Source organism: Heterocephalus glaber, unplaced genomic scaffold (assembly GCF_053883595.1).
Source record: "Heterocephalus glaber isolate CG9 unplaced genomic scaffold, H.glaber_assembly_v1.0 deba00001097, whole genome shotgun sequence".
Classification (NCBI taxonomy): Eukaryota; Metazoa; Chordata; class Mammalia; order Rodentia; family Bathyergidae; genus Heterocephalus; species Heterocephalus glaber.
Window position 1 is genome coordinate 253,711 of NW_028258191.1, and position 26,539 is coordinate 280,249.

The following is a 26,539-nucleotide window of genomic DNA, read 5'->3' on the forward strand; positions in this document are numbered from 1 at the left end:
GTTTGAGCCCAGCATAAGCAACTTAGAGACTGAATGAGACCTTATGTCAAAAAAAAACAAAAACAAAAACAAAAACAAAACAAAGAAAGAAAGAAAAGAAAAAGACTAATCTCTATATCTCTAGTTTAAAAAAGGACTAGAGAAGGCTCTGGGGTCAATGTCAAGTATCCTTCCCACCTCACACTCCAAAAATGGTGGGTTACAGAGCCAATACAAGGAGAAATATCTAGGTACATACTTTACTAATATCATCTGTGACTCTGCGATGGTAAACAATATCCAGAGCGTCCTTCACAGTGTGGTATCTCCCTTTGGTCTTTTGGAATGTTTCTTTGTAGCGTAGCTGGAAAGAAAAAAAGTACATGGATTATGAAAAATACCAAGTTAAATAACTGAGTTCTTTTAAGCTTAAACTCTTTCGAGTCTTTTAGTTTTTAGATTAGATTTAGGGAAAGTTTTAAAGATAATTTCAGATCCTAGAAGAGAAAAAGGATACCAAGGACAACTAATGAAACCTAACCAAAGTATGGATTAATATGAATAATGTATCAGTATTGCTCTATTGGTTGTGACAAATGTATGATGTTAGTATAATTGGTTAACAAGAAAAGCATTCTTTCTACTATCTGCCACTTTTTTGTAAATCTAAGACTACTTAAATTTATGGAAGTGTAAAATAAACTCATCATTTGGAAGGAGAAGAAGAAAAACAAACAGCCACATTGAGTCCAATATCCATTAATGTACATGAAAAGGGAAGAGATTTAGCTCCTAATGTCAAGATGACTTCTCCACTAAGCAATCCTGAGATTTTATTATAATCCTTATCTTTGTGATATTTCCAGAGAAAAAAGCTTTGATCCTAACTCTAACCTCAGAGTAGTACAGAAGGTTCGTCTCATCTACACAGATAGGTGATTCTTTCAGCACTCTGTTTTCAAACTCAAATAAGTTTTTTTCCTTTTGAGTAGCTGAGTAAACACATAATGAAAACTACCTTTTCTAAAAAGCTTTTTTTAGACAGATAATCTCATAAAATTATTATGACAATGATGGTTATACACTGAATTTAACACCAGATACCATCCTTGTTACACTGGACTTCTTAAATATTGGGATTATCAGAATTGGTGCTGAGGGAGCCCAAGGATAAAGCTGTCCAATGGGCCATAATGAGCCCCTGGGACCAATTTCACTGTGCAACTTCCCCTGTATGATGCAAGTTAAGTTTGGTATAAATTAATGTTCAACAGAATCTTGAACGATAAAGATAAAGGATGTCAGCAGACGACTAAAGATGTCCTAAGGGACAAATTTTGAGAATATATAATTTTCTCAGCTTACATCTTAAGCACTAACTGGCATTATGTCTTTCCAACTAGTAGACTTCCCACAGCATCAAATAAAAACTGATATAGATCAGTGCCATCACCTTAAGGTTCCTTGAAATCTTAGGGCTATATTGTAAACTTGAGGTTTATGGGGCTGGCTGGGGCTTGTGGCTGGGGTTAAGACTCAACATATCTAGTCCACTAGAGTTTCTGGTTCTGGCAATGAATACAGTGAATTATGTAGTGAAGCTCTACTCACAAAACTAGTAGAGCTGGCTATCTACCACAGGTTGAATGATTTCATATCTTCATTACTGTTAAAAGGCAGACATGGGATGGGGGATTTAGCTCAGTAGTGCCACGCTTGCCTTGCAAGCACAAGGTCCTGAGTTTGAACCCTGGTACCAGGAAAAAAAATAGGCAGACTTGTCCTTGATCACATGATACAAGATACAAAAATCAATCCTTTCTAAATCCAACTAATATTATGTCACAAATCATTCAAAGGAACCATTTCATGAGTGTCAATTAAAAGCAGGGTAGAGTGGTAGGAATATTATATACATTTTCTTGTGCAGTCTTAATTTCACAATTCTCATCCTTACTTGATATATAAGAAAAGAAAAATTAGGCAAATTATCTAGAGTCATAGAACAAGCAAATGACAGCATCATGATTTGAATGTACATTTGTTCAACTCCAAAACCATGATTTCACGGATAAGTTAATTGCCAAGTATCCCTGGGAAATGCTACTAAAAAACGAAAGAGAGGGTCATATTTTTGCCCAGGAGAGTTGAGATATATAGGCTTCCAGCATTTCTTAATACTATTCTTAGCTACTTTGCTTGACTGTTTAAGTGAGTTTGTGTTTTTTTCCTGATCCATGTTGTGGGCTATGACTTTGGACTATGAGTATGACTGAACAGTTTTTTTTATATTTCATAGGTACTTCAACCCTAGTTCTCCCTATAACAGGAGGAAGAAGGAAGGGATGCTTACATCACTGGCATTCCAGTACGCCCTCTTGGCTCTGATGAGGATTGGTGTATCTGGAACAGGGGTGTACTTATCCTTCATCTTTTCATATTGAATCTTATACTTCTTCTAAAAAACAAAAGTAGAAAAGAGAGACAAACATAAGTCAAGTGTTGTTACCCTTCCCAATGTGCAACCAAGTCACGGATCTAGAGGAGGAACAAAATGCACCACACTCTTTTAGGGAATAGCTTCCCCTTCTCTTTTGATGTCGCTGAGTACAATTTATAGTAATGAACTCTGATCACAGGTAGCAGGTGAAGGTTCTAACAAAGTTTTTTTTCCTTAACCGAGTGCCTTAATGCCCAATCTCCCCCATCTTACCTCACTGACCATGTCCTTCACATCTTTAGCATGTTTTAGAGCTGTGGTCTGGTTTCCAGCATGATGATGGGGCCTTTCTTTGGTGGCAAGTTCAATATACAGATACTGAATAATAAGAGAATAGGGTGAGATGTCATAAAGATGAAACATCTAGTATTTAGTCCTCTTCATTCATTTCTAACCTTTAAACAGGAGAGCAGTGTTTGCTTATTGTTCTTTTTTTTTTTTGGTTTGACTGTTTGCTTGCTTTTTTGTTATATGCATTTCTGTTACTTTGTTTCTGTGCCATACATTTGAAGATACATAGACATGCTCCAATAATCTAGTATTCTCATGGTCCAATCTAGAGCTACATGATAAACAATGCCAGTGGAAGAGTGAGAAGATTCTGATAGATTCTTTATTCTATTTCTCCCTTTCTTTGCCTGAATGTATAAACTGCGGTTTCACTGGTGTCTGGATAATAGATATATCAAGGAATGACCAAACAATCATTTTCACTACTTGGAATCCAAAGAGCACTCATTCAATGACAAAGTTGTACAACAGGTAGAAAAAATTTTATGGCTTCCCCAGCTTGTGTAAAACATAACTATACTATGATGGAACAAAAGAAAACTGCTTTTGTACTGGGGGTTGAACAACCCAGGACCTTCACATTGAGCTACATCTCCAGCCCTGTATTATTTGAGACAGGGTCTCACTAAGTTGCTAGGTTGCCAAGGCTGGGCTTGAACATGTGATGATCCTCCTGCCTTAGCCTCTCAGAGTGCTGGGATTACAGGTGTGTTCTACGACTCCCAGCAGGAAATTGCTTCTTGAAGTGCAAAGTTAATGAAGCTGCAGCGAGGACAACCTACAGTGAGAGTCTGGACTGGTCAGAAAGGTGGGAGATGCACAGCCCCCGGAGTGATCCCAGTGTGGAGGGTTATGAGTCTTCATTGACAACTGATGTTACCTGACTCTGAAGCTTCTGCCCTCGCTTGGCTCTCAAAAGATCAGGAGTATCAGGAACTGAAGTGAAGATGGACTTCTGCTTCTTTCCTGCAGCTCTGTACACCAGCTAGACACAAAACAAGCCATCACTATCAGTTCTCCTTCACAAACATGGTGTGTTCTCTCAAGATGCCTTTATTGCTAATTTATAGAAAAGGCAGGGGCCCTTACACTCCAATAGACTCAGTTTTTTCCTAATAAACCAGTCATGTATTACTACTTACCACCTGAATCGTCCTTCCTTCATTCCCTCGTGTTAAGAGACATTCTCTAGCTATCCAGGAGTCAGTTGTCCTACCATAGTCTTGGTCCATTCTCACGTGTTTCTTCTAGAACTCTATACTGAAAATTACCTCCCTCTCCTTCATATCTTCAAACTTTCCTATTTTTCCAGCCCTCTCCCTATATCCTCAATCAATCTCAAGTTCCTCCCTTCATTAAGCATTTTCCAGCCTCAAGCCAATAACTTCCTGCCTTACTTCCTCAGCCAAAGCATGTGTGTGTTTCTTCTTTCCCTCTTTTTGATTAATTTCTCAAGGGCATAGCTTGGCTTCCACCTCGAGTTCAGTGATGAGTTGGAGTTAAGGGTTGGGCTCTTTTACCCTACATGTTCTCCTTGGGTGACTCATGTATACCCACAGCCTCCATCATCACTTTGAGATTGATGACTTCCAAATCTGTATATTCAGGATCCCTCATGAACTCAGGACTCAAATTTTCAACAACTTTCTAAATACAAGTAATTTTATATGTTCAATGTAAAACTCTTTATATCACCTTCATCTCCAATACAAATCTGGCTTCTTCTGTTTCCTCTGTTTTGCTAATGAATCTTTGATCTCCTAGTCACCCAGATAGAATCTCAGGGAGTCTTCTTGGACTCCTTCTCCCTCATTCTCACATCAGAATGGTCATGTACCCTGGGCTCTAACTTTGTGAGAGTCCTGAAATTTGGTCCTTCTACTCCTTTTCCACCACGACTGCCCCCTTCAACCTTCAGTCCATGTCCTTAAGAGCGTCCTGTGCCATCTTCCCAGTGCCTCTGTTGGACTCTGAACATGGCTCACCCATCTTTCACAAGTCTGAGAGACACACCTTAACACGCAGGTCTAGCCTTTTGAAAATAGTCATTCAATGATCTTCATAAAGATCACCAGCACAATGCCTTTGAGTCTTTATAACCCACCCCAATTCATGTTTCTAGACTCATTCCCCAACATCCTTTCACCTCTTCATGTGCTACCTGAAAAGATTCCCAGTTATGAGAACTCACATAGCCATTTTCATATGCTATCTTTTCTGCCTAGAATGCTCTTCTCCTTTATAGCTGCCTGCAAATCTCCTACAGTACATGCTGTCTTGATTAATCAAGCAAAATATGATTTATCACACTGCTATCTATTTCTTCTCCCAGAGGAGGGGTCCATGGAATGCAGCAGCTAAGCTGTATGATCTTTTCATCACTTATTGCCTAGACAAAGGGCTTGAGAAATAGTAGCCTTCTAATAAGTGCTGAAGGGATTTAATATAACAAGGCAAACTAGAAAACAAATAGATATAAAAACTTTAATTGCCAGCTAAATAGATAAAATATATATATATACACATACATATGTGCATGTTGATTTATTACAATCTAAATCATATACAACTAAAAGTTAAAACAAAATTCAGCTCATGTATTTGGAGCTATTTTTGGTGTTATTCTTTAAGATAAATTAAATATTTCATGTTTCTTTCAGGATAATCCTCACCCCCATTTCATGCTGGGGATTGAATTCAGGGCTTTGTGCCTGCGGAGCTCATACTCTGTACTAAGCTACACCCTGGTGTCCAGGCTAAACTTTTACTAAACTGAATCAACTCTCAGAATATTATGGTTAAATGGAGCCCAAATCATGATCTAGCCTAGGAAATGCTGAAGTTGTGAATTATATATGTCATACAGCTAATTGGAAATAAATCTGGGATTAATACCCAGTTATCCCAAGCCATTTTTTATAATACTTTTTGTATTATATTTCCCCTGTACTTAGGTATGTATTCCTCATGTGTCTTGAGATAAAAGCCCAATTCCTAGTACTACAAATATAGTAAAGACAACTGAGGGGTAAATAACTTGAATGTTCTTTGGCCATCAAACTTTTTTCCAAGTCAGTGTTTTCAAACTTTCCTGACAGTAAGACCTCCCAAGGTCTTTATTAAAAACATATTTGCATGCTCTACCCTAGACCTTCCCAACTTGGGGAATAGTCATATTTATGGATAATTTTGGTAAAAACTGTGTTACTGAAAAAGATCCTTTTTACTTCCTCAAGTCTGATGTATGATATACACAAAATTCCAATAGGAACTGGGAAGAGAAACTAAAGCTTTAGATAACTCTGAACCCAGACTGCCAAGAGAAGAAAAAGTATTTTAAGGATACTTTTACTCTGAAACATTTTAAGTTACCAATAATTTTTAAAGATTAATTGGTAGCTGCAGGAGAAATGGGTGCAGTAGTTTTCAACACTGGTGGAAAATGAGGATCACCTATGGAGCATCTCAACATATACAGATCCCGAGGCACAGAAAATTGGTGTGGTGTAGAATCAGGGGTTGGAGTCTACTCAAGGGTAGTTTTAAAATATCCCATAGATGATCTTCCAACTCAGCCAGAGTAGAGAAGTACAACTTTACCAGGATAAAAAGAACCTAAGCATTTCTGTCTGAGTGTGAGCACCAGTTGAAACAATACTCAAAAACTTTTAGGAAAGCAAATCAGCCCAAGTAGCATTTGTAACTGCTGAAGTGTTACTCATCCTCTGACCCTGGCTCACTAAGAGAGTTTAGAAGATACATATCCCCTCCACCAAGGGCAGCATTTGTAAGAGCATAAGATTCCCAATCAGCAGCCATCAGCGCTATTAAGAATGAGGAAGTGATCCACAGCTAGTGCTTGGCTCAGCTTGACAAAGTCTCATGAATGAAGCCACAATATAGACTGACAGTAGAATGAGAGTGGTCAGTGCCATGGAAGAGCAACCACTGACATCTGTGCTATGCTCTTACCTCTGCAAAGCACGTTTAGTCATTGGCAAACATGAACACCTGCTATGGCTCAGACCCTGTTGAGACACATTTGTCAATAAGACAGGGTCCACCCCCAAAATAAAAGACTCACTTAAGCAATTGAAATGAATACATACTTCTCAGTACAAATGGCCAATAAATGTACATATCTCTGGTCATTAAAGAAATGCAAATTAGAACCACACTAAGATTCTACTTACTCCAGAAAGAATGACCATCATCAAGAAATCAAATAACAAATGCTGATGAGACTGTTAGGAAAAAGGAACCCTTCTACATTGCTCGTGGGAATGTGAACTAGTACAAACATTATGGAAATCAGTATGTAGAGTCCTCAAAAAGCTAAAAATAGAAATTCCATTCTATCTAACTATTCCTCTTTTAAGTATCTTTCCAAGAGTTAAAGACATCATATCACAGTGATACATGCTCACCCATGTATATTGCAGCATAATTCATAATAGGTAAATATTAGAAGAGGGCTATATGTCCATCAACAGATGATTGGATAATAAAATATGTGGTATTTATACATAATGGAGGACTACTCTGCTGAAAAGGACAAATGAGTGATTTGTAGGAAAATGGATGCATCTTGAGATCATAATGTTAAGTAAAATATCTCAGACATGCAAACTTAAATGTCCATGGTTTCTCTTATATGAGAAATTCAATGTATAAATAATTTAAAGAGAAAAATAAAGGATGGATATAGGAATCGGGGAGATAGATCTTTTGCAAATGGGAAAAGCATCTAGAGATGGTGGGGGCAAGGGAGGGGAAATGGGAAATAAAAAGAATTAAGGTGTGTTATCAACATGTACCAACTCCCCATAATGAATGCAATCACTATCTATTGGAAACACATACTAATAAAAAAATGGGGTTCAATCCCCAAGAAACTTACTGGCTAGGTCAGAGGATTTCATCAGTACACAACTACAATAAATCAGGAGGCTCAATGCCAAGTGGGTAGATGAAAATGAAACTAAGCAGTTTGGAATTTATTTGAGTGAGCAGCAAAGCAGGGAGACACTGAAGACTTTTCAAATGTTACTGCTATGATTAGGGTTTTTGATAGCAAGAATTAGAGAAATTTTTGAAATAACTTGTATTTGGAGACCACAGTAGTGTAAGACAGAAGGACTTTATAATCTATAAAATCATGTAAAACTTCTCATTAGTCCTAGCCATAGGAAGAACAAGTACCAATATCCTCATCTTACCAAAAGGGGACAAAATAAGTTAACTGAGCCAAACTGAGGTCAACTAACTTGCTCACACATTATGACCATTCTGCAGTTAATGGAAGAAGGGACTCTTACCTGCTGTTGTTGCCTGAAAACTGATCATTAGAGACAATTACCAAGAAGCTTTTTGAAAGACTCAATTTGTTCTGATCAATTTGGTTCACTGAAAGTGACAAGCAAAGCATCCTTACCTCACTCAGATGGGTCTTCAGTTCTTGCACTTTTCTGTATTCTGGAGTGTCAAGCACCACTTTGTATTTGTCTCGCATCTTCCTTGCATTGTCAGTGTACAAGTAATTAGACTTTTAAAAAAAGCAGAAATATAAGTTTATTTATCATTGAAGGAATTGCATGTCATTTTGTCTTTCAAACAGCTAATCTGTGCAAAGTGAGTAGCCCTGCCATGTAACTTGGATACGAGTTTGCTTGGTAGAAACAAAACCAATTGCTATCACCTCAGCTCATCACCTGTTATAGGAGGCACAAATCATTTTAAGTAGGCCAAGTCCTGGCCAAGATGGACAGTTTCTCCTTAAAAGTAGCTGTAGACTGAGATTCTCTCTGCCCAGTCCTGGCAGGCTAGTGGTGGGGTACATGGAGCAGTGCAGGGATGGTGATGTACTATAAAAGTGTGTACCCACCCAGAGCTTCTTCAGGTGCCGGGAACGGACCATATCAGGAGTGTCATACAGGAAGCAGCCAAGTCCCTTCAAGATCTGCAAGTCCTCTTTGTATTTAATCTGCGGGACAAACCCCAAAAGATAAGTGGTCATGAGCAAATGTAAGTCACCAACCGAGAAGAGAGAGTAGCAACAATTCTTTTTTGAGGTACAATACCCCGCCCAACCATGGTTTTGCTCCCTATGGTTTTCAATTATCTACTGTCAATGATGGTCTGAAAATTAATGGTAATTTGCAGAAATAAGTGATTCATAAGTTTTAAGTAACTTCTAATACATTTTTAATTGTTCTATTTTATTATTAGTTATTATTTCTAATTTCTTACTGTGCCTAGTTTATAAATTAAGTTTTACCCTAGTTTTACCCTTTGTGTCTGTGTGTGTGTAGGAGAAAACATAGTATATTAGGGTTTGATACTATTCTTGGTTTCAGATGATCACTGGAGGCCTTGGAAGGTATCCCCTTCAGGTGGAGGATACTGTACACCTTTCATCTTAGTTCAACGTGTCCACCCTAGGCACTTGGTTTGATTCATTCATATAAATCACAGGTTTTTTCAGTTAGGTCTCTAATCCTGAGCTGAGGAGAGAATACTGCTATTATTTTATTCTTATCACATGGATGGGGGAAGCACAGAAATAATGGACTGGTCTTTTAGGAGAATTTTTAAAAACCCGCAGGAAATTGCTAAAGGGATGGGAGTAGGATGAGCGGGAGGGAGGAAGATGCTACACATGATGGGGACACGGGAACTTGGGAAGGAACTGGCAGTGCCTCAGTGTGGAATGGTAGTCGCTGAGTGACTGAGAACAGGGCAACCCTGAGATCTCCTCAGTGGTCCTCTTACTGCTCTTTCCATAGCTGGAGAACTGTGGATTACAGTTTCCATGCTACCGTATTTCCTCTTCAAGTTGTATACTTACATTAGAAGCATTCAATGGAAAAGGCTATTCAAAGACCACTAGTTGTCTCAAATGCAGCAAGCCTGCCTTTTGGTAAGTCTCCTCCTGAAAGAGCTCCATGAGATGCTTACATCACTGGTGATGTCTCCCACATAGCGGCAGTGCAACACTTCGGGTGTGTATGGCAGTGAGATCATGTGGCCCTGCATCTTGAAGAAGTCTGATTTGTAGATCAACTGAAAGAGAAGGAAAAAACCCCCCAGAAACACACACATTAGAGACTTAATGGTTGGGACTCCAAACGGTTGTCCCTTCTCCTAAGAAAATACTCACTTCACTGACAGCTTCTTGAGTCTTCTTGACTTGGCGGATTTCAGGCGTGTCAGGAGTTGTATGAATCTTGTCTTTCAGTTTATGGTACAATTCTCGATACAGTCTCTACATTGAGGGAAAAACCATTTTGGTGTTTAGTGTAGAATGATGAGGACATCTGCTGACATAAACTGTCAAATGTTTTTCATGAAAAGGGAGGAGAGTAAATATCAGGAATACAGAAAATAATTAAGATTGAGACAAAAAGAGAAAATTGTAATTGTTTCATTTAGGGAAAGAATTCTGAGCACAGTTTTCTACATTCAGTCACGCGGTTGCATAGTAAGATCAGATGTACAAACCAATAGTTGATGTAGAAAACTAGGGTTCTGAGTCAGAACAAAATGCAGCTTTGTTAAAGTTTTTTAATACAAATATCAAAAAAAGGAATTATTTCTTTAGAGAATTTTTGGTTTATAGTCTATGAAACTGAGTGTCTGAGATGACACCAAATTCAGAAAACCACTTCCAAGGGACACCTGTATCAGAATAGGGACACAAGGGACCTTCTTACTCTTTGCTGATGTATAAGTTTACAGCTGAAATAAAATAAATTCTTTTTAATGCATTTCAAACAAAGTCATGGTCTTTGAAACTGAATTATTTTTCCCCCAGAAAATCAATGTTAACCTACCTCACTAGTAACATTGTTGACTCTCCGGACATGGACAAATGGAACATCCTTGGGTCCCAGTGTATACCCATTTGCCTTTATGTGTTCATAGACTTCTTTATACTTAAACTGCAAAAGCAGAGTCAGAATGAGATCTATGACAAGTATACAAAGACCAAAATTACATTTCTCAATCAAAGATACCACCTTTATTTGAAAATTGCTCTCCAAATATTAAAGAGTCATTGACAAAATTTTAATATTATTCCAAATCTTGAAATTTATTTATTTATTTGGAACTGGGGCTCGAACTCGGGTCCTTGCACTTGTGCAGCAGGCAGCGAAACCACTGAGCTAAATCCCTGGCTGAAAATTATTTACTGAATGATAAAGCCAGGTCCAGAAAAGAATACAATTCAACCTAGCTAGGTAAAACCTGTATGAAAATATGCAAAATGCAAAACAAAACAAAAACTATATTTTTATCCTCAATGTGGCTAGGAAATTAGGAATAAGAAAATATTTTAAAGACTAATTTTTAAAATAATATGTTAAATCTAACATACATTACTGGACCACATGCTATTGGACCCTTTGTGAGCCACAGAGATGGCTCCAAAGACTCTGAAGACTAACATAGAAAGGAGATCTTGGTCTCCAGCCAGTGGAAGGGTTATGAGTGCAATCTGCAGCCGGAGTCAATGGCATGGCCAGGATTCCTCCAGGCCTTGCCCATGGAGCAAATGCATCAAGTCCCAGGGTGGTATTTTGAAAAACGAGGAAGGGTAGTATCAGAACCAACACTGGGAAAGTCAGAACTAGTGAGAGCCTATTTACTCCTCTACTTTCCTCTGAACAGGGCACAGAAGATAAGCAGTGAGGTAAGTATCAGGTCCAGCAGCCAGGCAAGAAGTCCTTTAGGGACACACAGTGCTATAATATCTTCTGCATGCATCACTAGTGTGCATGCATGGTTGCATTTCCAGTAAATAGCTTGGGATGGTTCAGGACGCTTCTGTGTGAAGTCCACCAGAAGTTGAGGCAGTGTGATAGCTGAGGTCCCTGAGCCAAGGCTCCTAAGAACATACTATCCTATCTAATGAGTTGTCCAGGCACTGTAGAACTGTAGAAGCAGCATTTCCACAGCATCCCCAGAAAATATGCTTCCTTTCCTCCCGCTATGCTATCATTATTCAATATTGACCCTTAGGATATGATTTGAGGATGAGACTAAGCTGTCAGTTACTATAAGTTCCCCCACCCCAACTTCTGACCCCAACTGAACAAGAAAGAGAATACTCACATAGCTACTCATGTATCGGGTGTCCCTGGTGTGTTTGAAGTGAGGTGTATCAACTGGAAGCCTATACCCAGTGGGCAGGAAGCGCAGCCCGGTTTTGTACAGATTCTGCCAGAATGAACAAGAAGAAGTTAAATGACACTGGGCATCAAATCACTAGTCCCAGTTAAATCATACTCAGCTCATGTTAGAGTTTTGATCAGACTTAACGTTCTTATGCTCTGAACTGACTTCAAGAAGAATTTAAATCAGTCCCCCCCCCCCCCCGCCCCCAATCAGGAAATGAGTCAGATGACTGATAGCCTATTGTTTTGGAAAAAGAGAACAATGAGTGAAATAGCTTTTAGAAAGTAATTCTATGCTTCTAAACAGGTACTCAGTTGATTGTGGATCCTCTAGCAAGAATTGGGAATGCAAAGAAGACAGACTGCCAAATGCCATCTATCCTAGCCCTACTTTCAGGTGATATTCAAAGCACTGCCACCCCTGAAACAGGCATCCCTATAATCACTGCATCTTGCTTGACATCAGGCTATGAAGAGGTCAAGAAGCACATACTCATGGCAGAAGGAGTGGGGGTGTGTGTTTCTGTCTGTGACCTTAAATACTCTGGCTCTAGGGGAGCTACAGGATTAATAATAGTGTTTAAAATTAAAAATCAAATTACTTATAATATTTAATATGGGAAGTACAAGTAAAAATGAGACGAAGGCATGCCCCTAGGCAGCACAGAGCAGGTAGATTAAACATGGGTGGGGCTCAAATTCTTTCTCTTCTGAATTCCAACGGCCATTTCTACCTTTGTCTCTTACTGATAATTGCCTCTATAATTAAATTCCTTATCTTTGTCATATTGATTTTTAAGCTTTTTGAAAGCAGAGGTAGCATACTGGCCCTCTTCTTTGAGTTTTGTAAATATTGCTTTTTAAAAAAGCCATTTGCCTATTTTTTTATTTGTTTGTTTGATCAGCATGAGAATTTTGCTAGGGAAGAGGGATCAAGCTCTGCTCTGTTTTTGTTTTTCCAACTCATTGAATGGAACAGCATTTATATTTCACCAAGGTCAGGCCGAGAGGATGTCCAAGTTGAAGTTGCTTCTACAGGATCCAATGGCCTGGATTTCTGCTGGGTGCTCTTTAGTTCTCCCTGCTCACCTCACTTTGGAGCTTGTATGCATGAATAGCTCGGTCCAGATCCACAGTTTTGGTAGTCGGTGCCACTTTGCCTCTGACACTATGCACATAGTCGTAGTGGTAAACAGCCTGGGGCAGACAGAAGGAGAGTGTGTAGATTCTGACTGTGGCAGCATTGTTAGAAGAAAAGTAAATGCAAACCCAAGTCCCTCTTAAAAAAACAAACAAAGAAAGAAAGCCTTCTTCCTCTTGTCTAGGGAGCTCTGATGTGTGACTCTGTCTCGTCCAGAAAGATCAGAGCCAGGCTGTGGACACCACACTGAGATGTGGGAGAGACAGCTCAGGTGGAAAGCACAGGAACCCTGGCATTGCACCACTAGAAGTTCCAAAATAACAAATCTCAACCTTCAACCCACTGGTGGGATCTAATATAGCCCTATTAACCTGTGAATTTACTTTAAAAGAACAGCTTTTTATTTACTGAGTCAGCCATTACAGTGGTCTTTACGTGTACCTTCCCTTTTTAGGTATGAAGATGCTGGGGCTGAGAAGGATCACATGCTTTTCACAAGCCTTAAATCATGTGTGAGAGAGGCAGGACTCCAATCCATACCTTTATCAGACCTGTTTGTTTCCATTCTACCATAGTTGCCCCTACTTATTAGAAGGCCTAGACAGGAAAGGATAAAATGTTGCTCGTAACAAAAGCATACAAAAAGCAACATTGGAAGCTGTAAAACAAAGTATTCCATAGACTCAGCTCACTTAACTCCATTCCCAGGGAACTAACTACTTGATGCTTTTGGTTTCAGGAGGCAGCATTTAAATACTTTCTAGGACATAGAATCTAGTTTCCCAGTTAAAGAAGGCTGGCACAGGCTAGTCTTTGATTGAGTGGTGAATCAGTATTTGTTACTGTCCATGGTAACTTCCCGAGGGAGCGCATACATCACTTAGCTGTTTCCCACTTTGGACAGCCTGAACGTAGAGTGGTGTGTCAGTGACCAACTTGTAGTCATTCCTTGTTTTCATCACATGAGCTTTGTACTTGATCTGCAAAGAAGAATTAAACAAGCCTGTGTTGGATCATTTATTAAATACTAGAGAGGGCTGATTTTCACAGAGGTCGTGGTAGCTTTTAACTTATGAGATTTACATTAGTCAGCACTTTTTCTTTTTCTTTCTTTCTTTCTTTCTTTTTTTTTTTTGGTACTGGGGATCAAACTTGGGTCTTTGTGCTTGCACAGCAGGTGGTGAAACCACTGAGCTAAATCCCTGGCCCTGTCAGCACTTTTTCAACAGACAAGGATAGATTTGAATTTTATAACAGTGTAATCAATGCTTATAGTCATTTGGGGCTTCTAGAGTTTTCTGGGAGGTTTAACAGCTGCTATTTTAGGAAAGTTCAAACTTTCTTGCTGAAATTTTTATTGCAATACCAATTTGACTGGCATTTTTGCTCTTTATAAGTAGATCAAATAGATCTTATGTATAGTCCATAAACTCCTAGCAGATGAGAATTTGTTTCCTTCTTTCTTTTTTTTGCGATGGTTCTGGGTATTAAACTCAGGGCCTCATACACACTAGACAAACACTCTACCTGTGAGCTACATCCCTAGCCCTGCAATTTTCTTATAATGAAAGTTATGTGCTCACTAATATATCCAAACTACTTCAAAAAGTGGAGAGAAGAGCCAAAAATCCCTTTTCCACCACAGGCAAACGGCCCAGATGGACCACATTGTTTAGTAGGAACATCCGGGGTATTGTCAAGAAATGGCTACTCTGTTCCTAGCACCTTTATCCAGCTCAACTATCCACAACATGACTTAAACCACAGCTGGTATGTGGCAATATTCCTATTTTACATATTCACTCCTTGACTCTTGAATACATAGACAAGGAAATATACCAGACAAACAAATAAGGAAACTCACATCATCGCGTAGATCATAAGCATGTTTGGCATGGAGAATTTCAGGAGTATCCCAGACATAGCAACCAATGCCTTTCAGCCAGGTGAGATCATCCTTGTACACAATCTAGAAGGTTTCAATAAGTGCAAGGGGTCAGAAAGAAAATCTGACATAATGTCAACCCTAAAAAGCACAGGCACAGCCTGAACCCAGATGACTTTAGGGAATAAGAAGCAAAAGGTATTGTGTGAGGAGAACTGAGGATCCCACAGAAACACAGGGCACATAGAGCCCTACTTCCAGGGACAGCTCCACAATATGTCAGACTCATGGACAGAGAGGAAAGCCAGAGTGAAAGAAGGCAGAGGTGAACACGTAGGTGAGGTGGTTTCTTCCTAGGGTGGGTGAGTGGGGTGCGCAAGGGCTGGGGACCTTCCTAAGCAACGAATGGGCTTACATCGCTGATCTGATCCGTGACTTTCCTGACGTGACTGTTGACTTGCAAGTCAGGGTGGCAAATCCATTCATGTAGGTGCAGGCGGTAATCAACCTCACTGACTTTCTTCTGTGTATCCTTGGCAGTAATCATCTCTACCATGTCAGGCACAGTGTGGATTTTCATCTTGTTCTTTTCATAAACTGATCTGTACAGGCGCTGTGAAGTGAAAGTTACATGCCAGCTATACAGGAAAATTGTGCCAAGCCATCAAGGAATACATGCCTTCTTCCCATTCTAGAAAAGTCAGGGAACCAGCTTACAACTAGCTTTTGAGGCAAGGTGGGCTGAAATTCTCTGATATTTTCTACAGATTAATACCAGGAGGGGGGAGGAGAGAGAAAGGGGCTTAGCTTCTTTCTTCTTTACATGTGCACAATCAGGGCCACTTGCCTGATTTAATGGAAATTGTTCTGATTGATAATACGTGACTATCTTTCTTGAGCAAATTTGAAGTCAGCCCTTTGGGGTCACTTACATCGATGTTAAACTTGCCCACTCGAAGGCACCGCGCTGTGTTTGGATCATCTTCAACACTTCTTGGTAAAGTGTAAAGAGCTTTGAACTTTTCATATTCTTCTCGGTACTTGACCTATATAAAAAAAGTAGAAAAGTTAAAACATAGTAATGGAGAGTAATGGATTTATTTTGTTAAAAGAGCATGAGACTTAATGGGAAGGACCTAACTCCAAGGTCCAGATGATCTGGGGATGCTACTTCCCTGAGCTCATGTCCTCATCTGTATAGAGACACAGTGCTAGCACCCAGCACAGGGCCATTGTGAGGCTTCAGTCAGGCCATATCTGAAAGCACTCAAACTGTACAGCACAAGTCTAGTTTTTATTTTTAAATGCTTATATGCATACCAGTACTTTTGCTACAATTACAATCAATTTATTTTTAAGATTATGTGATTTTTCTTTATTTTTTGTATTTTGCAGAGCTATGGATCGAACATAGGGCCTTAAAACTACAGTTTTAAAATAATTTGTTTTTTGATAATGGCTTTATTTTTCTTACTACAAGTGAAAAATTAAACTGTGTTCAGCAATCTCTTTGTTTTAAATAACTGAAAATCCCAATGCTTAAAAGACACAGTCTTTAAATTTCAGTTTCCACAAGGTTTTCAAGAAACACAGAGCAATCAACTTCTTCAGGAAAACTTTTATTCTTAAGTCATGTTGCCTATTAATGCATGAATGAGATGATAAGGCAGAGACAAAGATCCAGTCTCCTAGTACTTGGTAATTACAGAACCAAGACCCATAGCTTAGTGAAAAAGAGGAGAAGGAGGAGTTCAATTAGAATTTCAGCAAAGCCCTGTAATGACTAGAGACTCACCAAAATTTCCACCATAATTTTCTGGAACACAAAAATCCAGCTTGTTATATCTAAACTATTCCTCAACTAACAAGACGACAGTATTCAAAGAATTCTTTTTCTTAAAATTTTTTTTAAAAGATTGTTTTCTGTACATCCTACCTTGTTCCATAAACAATTTGCCAAGAGTCCTACCTTTATAACATTAAAAAAAATGACTAAAGTCCTTTCTCCAGGTTTTGTAATCTTATCTAAAACACCCCTCTTCCCAGATGAAAAGTCTCTCCCTCTGGGCTGCTCTGTTTATTTATAGATGGTATAATAACTAATTATCATGCCCTTGTAATTCCATGGAAAAGAGCCTGTTTGATATGCTACATTATGTCTTCTTCCTCTCCTCACTTCTGGCTGAAACAGAGACTATTTATTCACGTCATCCACAGACAGGCAGCCTACAAGGTCACATCTGTATCCTTCTTGCCAGTGTTTGTGACTCTCCCTGGACTGCAGATCCCTGAGCGAGACAGTAGGTGCACAGGCTGTGGCGACGAAGGATCTGGAATTCCTTGCTGGATACTCCCACGGAGGTGCTAGGGATCCTCTGGACAACATTTGCCTAAGCCTGAGAAGTCCCTGCAGTGAGAGCAGGGGAGGGGAAAAGAGGGGAGGCTGTTGGGTTTGAACCTGACTTACACGGCTGGCCAGATGCTTCTGGTTCTTGGCATGTGTCAGGGACAAGGTGCTGGTCGGCAGAACGTAGCTGGTGGCTTTCACTTTATCCCAGGCCTCCTTGTACAGATTCTGGAAGGATTAAAAAGAAAAGCCATGTGAATCTGGAACAGTGCATTCTGGTTAGCTCCAGAGTAGCAGATTTTCTTGAATTCTGTCCTTCTCAGACAATCCTTGCCAATTTGAGCTTTATTTAATTGTACATATAAGAATTTTATGAGAGAAAGTAGCAATCTGAGGACCCATGAGAAAACTAGAAAAATCTTTGGGGACAAGGTACACATTCTCATTTATTCTTTTATTGGCTCTGAAGGGCAACAAGTGGCTCAGGTGTAGGAGGAAAATACTTACACTGCTATAAAGACTCTTGAGATTCTTGGTTCTGTCATAATCCACTGTTTCTAGTACTGTGGTGTATTTGTCCTTGATCTGATGATAATTTTCTTTATATTTCACCTACAGACAGAAAAACAAATGGCTTATTCACCTCTGTTACTGAAAAATATTTAAAGATAAGAAATGGCTTGTCTCTGGAAGAGAAGGACAAGGAAGACATACCTCGCTGGCATTCATGCCACTTTGAAGAGCAGTCACATAAACTGGTGTATCTGTGACCAGATTATAGTTTTGTAAATTTTCTTTACCTGCTGCTGTGTATTGGATCTGTGAAGAAAAAGGCCACCAAAAGTGATAAAGTACTGTCTGTCATCAGCTTTAAATATTTGTGCCAATTTAGATGTGCCTTTACTTATTTATGGGTTTCTGTTTTCATCCTAAGCAACAGGCTACCATCCTGTGAGCCTGAAGACTTCGTGTGGCGCGCCAAAGTGAATAGCTTTTCTGGACCAGGAGTGGGGTCTGGATCTCTGCCAGATAACCCTCTCCATTTTGATGTCTTCTGCACACCCTTTCTCCATCCCTGACAGCAGCCCCTTGATTTGGATAATCTATTAGACCCATCTATCAAAGTTCATCTACATGCTGGGATGTTCCAGGATTAATTTTTTCATTCAGAATACACCTATCTGTGGTCAAGACTGCTTTGACATCCTACTCCCTCTTTGCTGTTATAGGGCCGGGGATTTAGCTCAGTTGTTCCACCGCCCGCCTACCAAGCGCAAGGTCCCGAGTTCGATCCCAAGTACAAAAACAAAAAAGTATGTCATAACTTGCTGTTATAAATAGGAGAGACTTTAACCATAGGAGAGACTCATGCTGAGAAGATTCAGCGATGGAGCAGATTTAATTGGGTCCAGAAGGCCAGGGGGCTTCCCTTAAATCACACACCATTATAGAAGCTACTTGGTTAGAGCTTCTCAATCAAACATGGACACAGCTGGCCCAGCAGCCCACTGATACTACCATGGGTTTTGATGACCTGAGAGAGCCAGTCTTTCTAGGAAAATTGACTCACCTGACTCTGGAGGTCATATGATTTCTTGGCATGGAGAATCTGGGGAGTATCCCAAACGTAGCAACCAATGCCTCTCAGCCAATTCAAGTCATCTTTATACACATTCTGTAAGGAACAAAGAAAAATGAATAGTGATAGGTATTCTAAGTTTACAGAATTCTGAGCCTTTTAATAATTTCCTATTGGTCCCTGGTTGGGCTTAGTGCTTAGAGAGCACAGTGTGGGCCTCTCACTAGCTAGAAGATCTGTACTCACTTGGCCTAACCAACTGGGAGGGGAGCAATACCTAAGTCCCACCTAGTGCTGAACAGACTAAAAATTTAACATAGGTGTCCAGAGGCTCAAAGTTGAAAGTTCCTGGGTACATAAACACAGGAACAACTGGAACACAGGGGCCTGAGGCAGGACCAGGTGAAACCTGCAACTAAGTCAAGTGCAGAAAGGCAACTTACATCACTTAATATCTCCTGGGCATTTCGGGCATAAAAAAATTTGGGTTCTTCTGGGAGAGATGTCCACTGGTGGAAGTAATGTCGATATTCCAGGTCACTGAGGATGTACTGGCACCTTTTAGCCAGCACGTGATTCAGCATATCGTTGGGGATATGAACATTTGCCTTTGTGTCCTCATAGTGTTTTCTGTAGCTCAACTAAAGAATGGCATTTTTAAAAAACAAAAATTAGATAAGAATTAAAACTTTAACAATTCAGATGAATCTCTTTTGAGTCTTAATTCCAATATAGATCAGTACCTCTAGAATACACTGTTAAAATTTTTTATTATATCCTTCTTTTTAAGCTTCTTATCTTTCTACAATGCAAGGTCAACAGTGACCTTGTTACTGTCTCCTTTTTCATTTCAGAGCCCTCACTATGTATTTGGTGTTGGAGGGGGAAGCAGAACCAAGGAAACCTCTAGCCATGAAGGGCCCGAAGTAAGGGTGGGGAAAAATCTCAAGAATAAATCATTCCAAGCCTAGCATGGTGGCCCATGGTAATCCCAGCACTCAGGAGGCTGAGGCAGGAGAATTTCCACAAATTCAGGGGTAGCCTGGGCTACCTGGGCTACACAGTGAGTTCATTGCCAGCTTGAACTACACAATGAGATCTTGTCTAAAAAAAAAAGAAAGAAAGAAAGAAAAAAAGACCACTTCATCCCCCAACTAGTTCTTTTTTTTTTGTACCGGGGATCGAACTCGAGTCCTTGCGCTTGCAAGGCAGGCGGCGAAACCACTGAGCTGAATCCCCAGCCCACCAAACTAGTTCTGAACCACAGGTCCAGCTCAAAAAAGGCAAACACAGAGCACACTGAAGCTGTACAAATCTATGTTGAAGTGAGCATTGGCTTACCGCACTCCTCATCTGCTGGAAATCCAGACAATGAACCACACCAGGGAACTCACTGATTTCTTTTCCAGCCAGGTAGTGACCCTTCTGCTTCTCATATGTCTCTTTGTATTTCAGCTGTGAGGCAGATTCAACATTGAGAATCCCTGGAGTTTTCTAACTAGTCCTTTGCTCTCCCCAAAAGACCCCCAAACCTAAGAGAGGAAAAGGTCATACGGACCTCACTGTTCACCAGGTCAGCGTGCTTGGCTCCAACAATGGGAATATAACGCTCATCCAGGGTATAGCCATAGGCCTTGGTTCCCTCCCAGGCCCCTTTATACAGTATCTAGAACAAAGAATTATGGACAAAGTTTAACAAAGTTTTTATTTAACTAGTACTTTCAGATATTACTAAAACCATTGGCAAAGTTAAACTAAAACATTTATGTTCAAGGGAAGGCTTAAAAATCTTTATTTGTAGCCATTAGTGTGCCTAGCTAGAACAAGGCAGTCATTTGGTTTACTGCAAATTGAATCTACAGACTCTGAGGCATTTTATAACAGAGTGAACTGTATTTACAGTTCTAGTAAAAGTGATGAGAGATTTGTATACAGGGAATCCCCAAAATTGCTTTCCACTGGATATGCATCTCCACAGTCCTTTAAATTAGCTGAATTAAATTTTAGAGAGCAAGTATTCAATTTGTGGGCTGGAGACGTGCATACATGACTGCTGAGGAAAAACAAGCCTTTCCTTCTTTTTCTCTTTTGGTAGTTGCTCCCAATTCTCTGTGCTCCTAGAGCTTTAATAGCATTTGTTACATTATCATCTGTTTACTTGTGTCTGTTCCTGTCACTTGTATGAGCTCCTGAAGAATTCATCTCATTTAGCTTTAGCCCCTCAGTGACCACTGCAGTTCCTGGCACATCACAGGAGCTCAAAAAATCCAGCTGAATACATATTCCTCACTTTGAATGATATGCTAGTTCTAGCAGACAAGAAAAAATGCAATTAAGACAATCGATTGCTCTGTTGTTCTTTGTTCAGCTGTTCATAGAATCACCCAAGAAGATTAATAATAGTAAGGGCTAAAATTAGGAACTGAGATATTACTATATAAAATAAGACTCACAGTACTGTAGAGTTTTCCCATGTCCTTGGAATGGGAAATATATGGTGTATCTGGAGAAAATGTATATTTTCCCTTGGCTTTATTGAATGTTTCTTTATATTTTACCTAAGAAGAGAAAACAATAGAACATTTTGATTATTTTTAAAATTTTGATTATTATAAATATAGATTTAAATTTTTATACAATCTACCTAACAACATAATAATCAGTCTACATTTAGAGATTAAAACTAACCAACTGGTTGAATTTCAGTTTATTATAATAGGATATTTTAGATAAGAATATAGATATCCAAAAGCACACACAGTATACCAGCTACTAGTGTCTTTTAAGACATCTCCCCCAAGGTTATCTTATAATTTACCCCATCCCAATTTCTTACAAGCAGTTATTTAGAGATGAGCTAATCCATTCAATGACAGACAATCAATTCTCAGTCTATGTATTTCTGCATATACAGAACAAACTTACATCACTTTGATTGACTGCATTAGTCTTGGCCAAAACAATCTCTGGAGGATCCACCACACTTGTAAAATTGGGATAGTTGTCAAGAGCATCTTTCTTATATTTTATCTGCAAAGAAATAGAGACAATTAAGATAGGTCTATCCCCACAGGGTACTGAGCCCCGTATGGCAGGTAAGGAGGGTAGGTGTTAGATTACAAAGGGAACAGAATTTGCACACCTGATTCACCATTTCCTGGTTCTTAGTGACCCTCACGTGGTCCACAGAGTCCAAGGGGATCCAACCAATGCCTCGGAGCCACTCCAGGTCAGCTTTGTAGATGTTCTGAAAATAGGACAGAGATATGATGAAGAGTTAGTGTCTTAGACTTCAGGATTACAGATAGCAGATTCCAAATAGTTGTTTGGTTTTTTTTTCTGGGTACTGGGGATCGAACTCGGGAGCTTGCGCTTGCGAGGCAGGCAGCAGAAACACTGAGCTAAATCCTCGGCCCTTTTTAGAAGGTTTTTAAAGATTTCTCTTTAGTGGCTGTTGTCTCATTCTTTCAATTGTGACTTTACCTGGTCCATGTTTTCTTGAGGAGCTTGTGAGTGCACGAGGCACTGTTCTCAGTACTTTAAGGGATCGGTATAAGGTTAAGCACTATGACAGTGAGGCCACACAAGTGCTACTGGAATTAAGGGGAGGGGCCATCACTTTCGCCTGTAAGAAATGGTTTACCAAGGAGGCTGCAGTTTTAGAAGGACTTGGTTCATTTAGCTATGTAAAAGCCTGTGTGATATTGAGACTAAATTAAGGAAATCACACAAGTCAATGCCAACGTAGTTGCAGTGAAGGGGGGCCGTGTCTCAACTACACTGGCCAAATCTGTCTCCATCTTTGTCTTTTCTCTTCCCTGCCTACCTGCAGCTCTTAGATTCTTCCAGTCCACCCCAAATGAAATGAGGAGTGGCTGCTATTCTGACTGAAGTTTCACAAGAGCCACTCTGCTGCAGCAGTGAGTGAGGTGGGACGTTCAAGTTCAGCATCTATTCTAACTCTGTGTACCTGAGCAGTGAGTCCATACATCACATTTCTGCTTCTCCCTACAGAGGTCAATGCAGGTAGAGATCTTGCACCTTGAGGAATATGATGCTCAGCAAAGCAGAATGAGGCAGTCCTAGCTCCTTGTTCAGTGCTATGACCTAATATTGTCAAAACCCCAATTCAGGCTTAATTCTCACCAAAGCCAATTATTAGTTTATATTAGCTGAAAATTATTCACGTGAATGTAAGGAGTTGCTGATAGCAGAAATGGCATAAAAGTAGATTTTAAAAATATTTGACTTTGAAACCTCTTCAGAAATGCAGTCTGTAGGAAGGCTATCAATCAATCACTGTTCCTTATCCTCCTCTACTTCATAGCAAGTCTTGATTCCCTTCTGGGAACAAAGTAAGTCTTTATAGTCCAAAGTTTCAAAGACTGGTAGTTCTGGAATACTGCTTTCATTCCTAAGTGTATTGTACATTTCTAGATAATGAAGAAACAAAAACCACTTACATCACTCTGTAGGTCATAGGCCTTTCTTGCCTGAATTACATCATTTTGGTCGGGATGACATGTCCACTGGTGCAGGTAATTGCGGTAATCAATATCACTGACAAGGCTCTGCCCCTGCTTGGCGGCCAAGACTGACACCATGTCTGAAGGTATGTTGATTTTGGCCTTTGTTTTGTGATAGTCCTGTTTGTAGAGTCTCTCATTCTGTATCTGGCCTGCATGCTCAAACCAAACCAGTTTAGGATCATCTCTCATTGTTGGGACACCAACATAGTGACCTTTCTGCTTTACATGTTCAGCTTTGTACTTCAGCTGGTGGGAAGAAGAGTTCAGAGTACATCAGCTCTGACAAGCACACAGGGAAAAAGGGGCAAGACCATCTGCTCAGGTACCTCCGGCACTCAGCCCCCCACCAGCTTTCTGTGTGACACCCCCAACCCAGGATTGTAAAAGCATTGAAATAATAAATATGAAAAATAATTATTTTTCAAAAACCATATACTTGTTCTATATCTCTGGAAGTATCTTTATCTGGGGGCCTAGAGATTTTAGAGAAGGCAGAGGATGTAAGAAAAAGTAAGGAACTCAAACAATAGCTTTTGAAGAAAGAAGGAAAAGAAGTTGGCCCAAAACCCGTGGGAAAACACCAAAAAAGGAGCCACTACTGCAGCCCTGAGCAAGCTCCGCCATATCTGCCAGGCTGAAGTAGAACATCTGTACTGTGTCACGCACACCCTGGGCACATGGGGCACCCTTACAGACAACATCCAGCTTTTCCAAAGTGCACACACATCCGGATAAATTACCTCACTTTGAACATCGCTGGAGTGATGGGCGTGAACAAATGGCACAGCATCTGGAGGCAAAATATAACCTGTAGCTTTTTGTTTCTCCCAGCCTTCCTTGTAGAGATACTAAGAGAAAGAGAGCACAATAGAAGTTAAATGAAGAGTTAGGTGTATAAATTTCCTTTGGCTCCATTAGGGTTCTCTGTCCTCACCAGAAGTACCAGGCATCCAAGTAAAAACCCTACCTGGTCCAGTATCCGGGCAGCCTCTTGGGCAGTGTGCAGTAGGGGGGTGTCTGTGAGGGTGTATTTTGACTTGGTGGCATTCCAATCTTTCCGATATTTAATCTAAAAGTAGGGGGACAATGGGATAGGTTATTTGACATTAAGAACAACATATTGCCAGGGAATTGCTGGCATTAAAAATTCTGATGATTAAAATTTGTATCTTGGACAATGTATGGCATGCTGAAGTGCAAGGAGGTAGAAAATTTTAATTAAAACTACACGATAGCATAATTTTTATTTTATTATTTATTATTTTAAAAATTAAGTTTACTGGTACATTTTAGATACATATAATGATCACATTCATCATAGGGACTTTGCACCTATTTTTTTTTTTAAGACAGGATCTTGTTATACAGCTCAGGCTGGCTGTGAACTTACTATATAGCCCAGGCTGGCCTTGAACATATGGAGACCCTGCCACCTCAACTTCTCCAATTCTGGGGTTACAGGCTTGCATCACCACACCTGGCATGATTGTGTAATTTTGTTGTTACTTACATCATCAAGGATCTCACCACTTTGCTTCGCTGTCACATAATCGACTCTATCATCCACAGGAGTAAAGTTGAGAGTTTCTATTTTTGTGCGATATTTTTTCTATGAGGAACAAAAGATCTTTTAGACAGTTGTAGTCTTTGGTCTTGGTGACTGAGATATACTAAATATTAGGGTCCTTCTCAATTAGAGGTGTTGAATGCTTTAAATAAATGTCTTTTCTTCTCCAAATTTTATTTTTTAAACAAATGGGCTGGTTTCTTATACCTCCCAGAGATTTTAAAGTAGCAAGCAAGCATGATTACTTCCCAAAGTCATCTCTTTATGTGTATCATATGTTCATTTTTTTCAACTCGACAAAATACTATATTGCTGTAACTGACAAAAGAAATTTTCAATTTTTACAATTCTAAGTATCAATGAGAGTGTACTGAATACTATTATATTAGGGATGTGGTCTTATAACGTGATGGGAACAGTACAGGATTATTTTGGAAAATATATATAGCTTACATTTCAGCATTTAAAAATAGTTAAAATTGCTGGTATGAGATGACTGCACTTTGGCTCATGTACTTTTCTTCATTCCCTTTGAAAATGCACTGAATGACAGGACACAGTACAATCTTGGAATACCTCACTGAAGATATCTGCAGCGTGTTTGGCATGATTGACAGAAACAGAATCATTTGGCATCCACCCAATTCCACGTAACCACTCCAAATCAGCCTTGTAAACAGCCTGTGGAAACAAGACCAGAATGAATTCAGCACCACTGGTACCCTGGTCCCATTTAGTCTCTCAAGAGATTTGCTGAAGTGACACAATTTAAACACTACATAAGCCAAGGGTGAGATACTCAAGCAGCCAGGTGAACGATATAAGGAAATTAACTAGGGCAGGTAGTGTAACGAACTGGAGGATATTTTTTCTATTTAACATGGGTTTCACACTGTCTGGTGTCTGCACCCAACAGTTTATTCCTGCTGGTGTGTTCAAAGGACAGTGCAATAGAAACTCAGTATCTGGCAATGATGGTTTTCTTGGCTTTGTGCATGTTATACCTGGTATTTCAATTGATATGGTATTTTATAGTTTTATAGTTTTTTATACTGATTATTGGTGTAATCTTCAATGTAAATAGTGTGTTCTTTTTTTGTTGTTTTTTAGAAAAAAATCATGAGTTAACCTCCATTCAGTTCTAGGCTATTTTTGCTAGGGAGTAATGCGTGTCTAGAGATGCATCTTCTGAATTTTTGAGATAAATGGGAAATCCAAGATTTTTACACAAAAATATCTTGCTTTAAAAGTGGTAACTTCACTCAAAATTTCTAAACAACTGTGCTAATTAAAAAATATATCTGTGCCTAGATCCTATCCTACCAATATGTTACTTGATATAAACATTACTTGCTACCTAAATTCTGTAGAAATAATATTTTTTCCATAGTAGTTTTCTTTAACTTAACATTATTAAGACCAGTGCACACCTGTAATCCCAGCACTTTGGGAGACTGAGGTGAGAGAAATTTCAGCCCAGTTTGGGCAACTTAGTGACTTCGGGAGATGGTCTCGGAAAAAAAGAGGGTGCTGGGGGCATAATTG

At 39.5% G+C, this 26,539-nt stretch overlaps 1 protein-coding gene and 1 non-coding gene across 40 annotated transcripts in view; one reads left to right on the forward strand and one right to left on the reverse strand.

Moving 5' to 3' along the window:
• The window catches only part of Neb (nebulin), a 227,134-nt gene that overhangs the window by 56,638 nt on the left and 143,957 nt on the right, over positions 1 to 26,539 (reverse strand). For all 39 annotated transcript variants that reach the window (XM_087209962.1, XM_087209988.1, XM_087209985.1 and 36 more), the window contains 30 exons: positions 25,571 to 25,675; positions 24,938 to 25,036; positions 24,395 to 24,496; positions 24,168 to 24,275; positions 23,362 to 23,673; positions 22,041 to 22,145; positions 21,824 to 21,928; positions 21,352 to 21,456; positions 20,457 to 20,564; positions 20,240 to 20,353; positions 19,342 to 19,539; positions 18,890 to 18,994; positions 18,034 to 18,138; positions 17,827 to 17,931; positions 17,440 to 17,547; positions 15,905 to 16,018; positions 15,388 to 15,585; positions 14,952 to 15,056; positions 13,963 to 14,067; positions 13,036 to 13,143; positions 11,885 to 11,989; positions 10,603 to 10,710; positions 9,930 to 10,034; positions 9,728 to 9,832; positions 8,655 to 8,753; positions 8,205 to 8,315; positions 3,651 to 3,755; positions 2,693 to 2,797; positions 2,333 to 2,437; positions 239 to 343 (listed from right to left, as the gene is read on the reverse strand). In XM_087209962.1, coding sequence (XP_087066088.1) covers positions 239 to 343; positions 2,333 to 2,437; positions 2,693 to 2,797; positions 3,651 to 3,755; positions 8,205 to 8,315; positions 8,655 to 8,753; positions 9,728 to 9,832; positions 9,930 to 10,034; positions 10,603 to 10,710; positions 11,885 to 11,989; positions 13,036 to 13,143; positions 13,963 to 14,067; positions 14,952 to 15,056; positions 15,388 to 15,585; positions 15,905 to 16,018; positions 17,440 to 17,547; positions 17,827 to 17,931; positions 18,034 to 18,138; positions 18,890 to 18,994; positions 19,342 to 19,539; positions 20,240 to 20,353; positions 20,457 to 20,564; positions 21,352 to 21,456; positions 21,824 to 21,928; positions 22,041 to 22,145; positions 23,362 to 23,673; positions 24,168 to 24,275; positions 24,395 to 24,496; positions 24,938 to 25,036; positions 25,571 to 25,675 — 3,567 coding nt within the window. The remainder of the gene's footprint in view (positions 1 to 238; positions 344 to 2,332; positions 2,438 to 2,692; positions 2,798 to 3,650; positions 3,756 to 8,204; positions 8,316 to 8,654; positions 8,754 to 9,727; positions 9,833 to 9,929; positions 10,035 to 10,602; positions 10,711 to 11,884; positions 11,990 to 13,035; positions 13,144 to 13,962; positions 14,068 to 14,951; positions 15,057 to 15,387; positions 15,586 to 15,904; positions 16,019 to 17,439; positions 17,548 to 17,826; positions 17,932 to 18,033; positions 18,139 to 18,889; positions 18,995 to 19,341; positions 19,540 to 20,239; positions 20,354 to 20,456; positions 20,565 to 21,351; positions 21,457 to 21,823; positions 21,929 to 22,040; positions 22,146 to 23,361; positions 23,674 to 24,167; positions 24,276 to 24,394; positions 24,497 to 24,937; positions 25,037 to 25,570; positions 25,676 to 26,539) is intronic.
• Positions 25,883 to 26,021, forward strand: LOC147828416 (small nucleolar RNA SNORA8). The gene has a single exon (XR_015450846.1). It is a non-coding gene; the product is annotated as a small nucleolar RNA SNORA8 (small nucleolar RNA).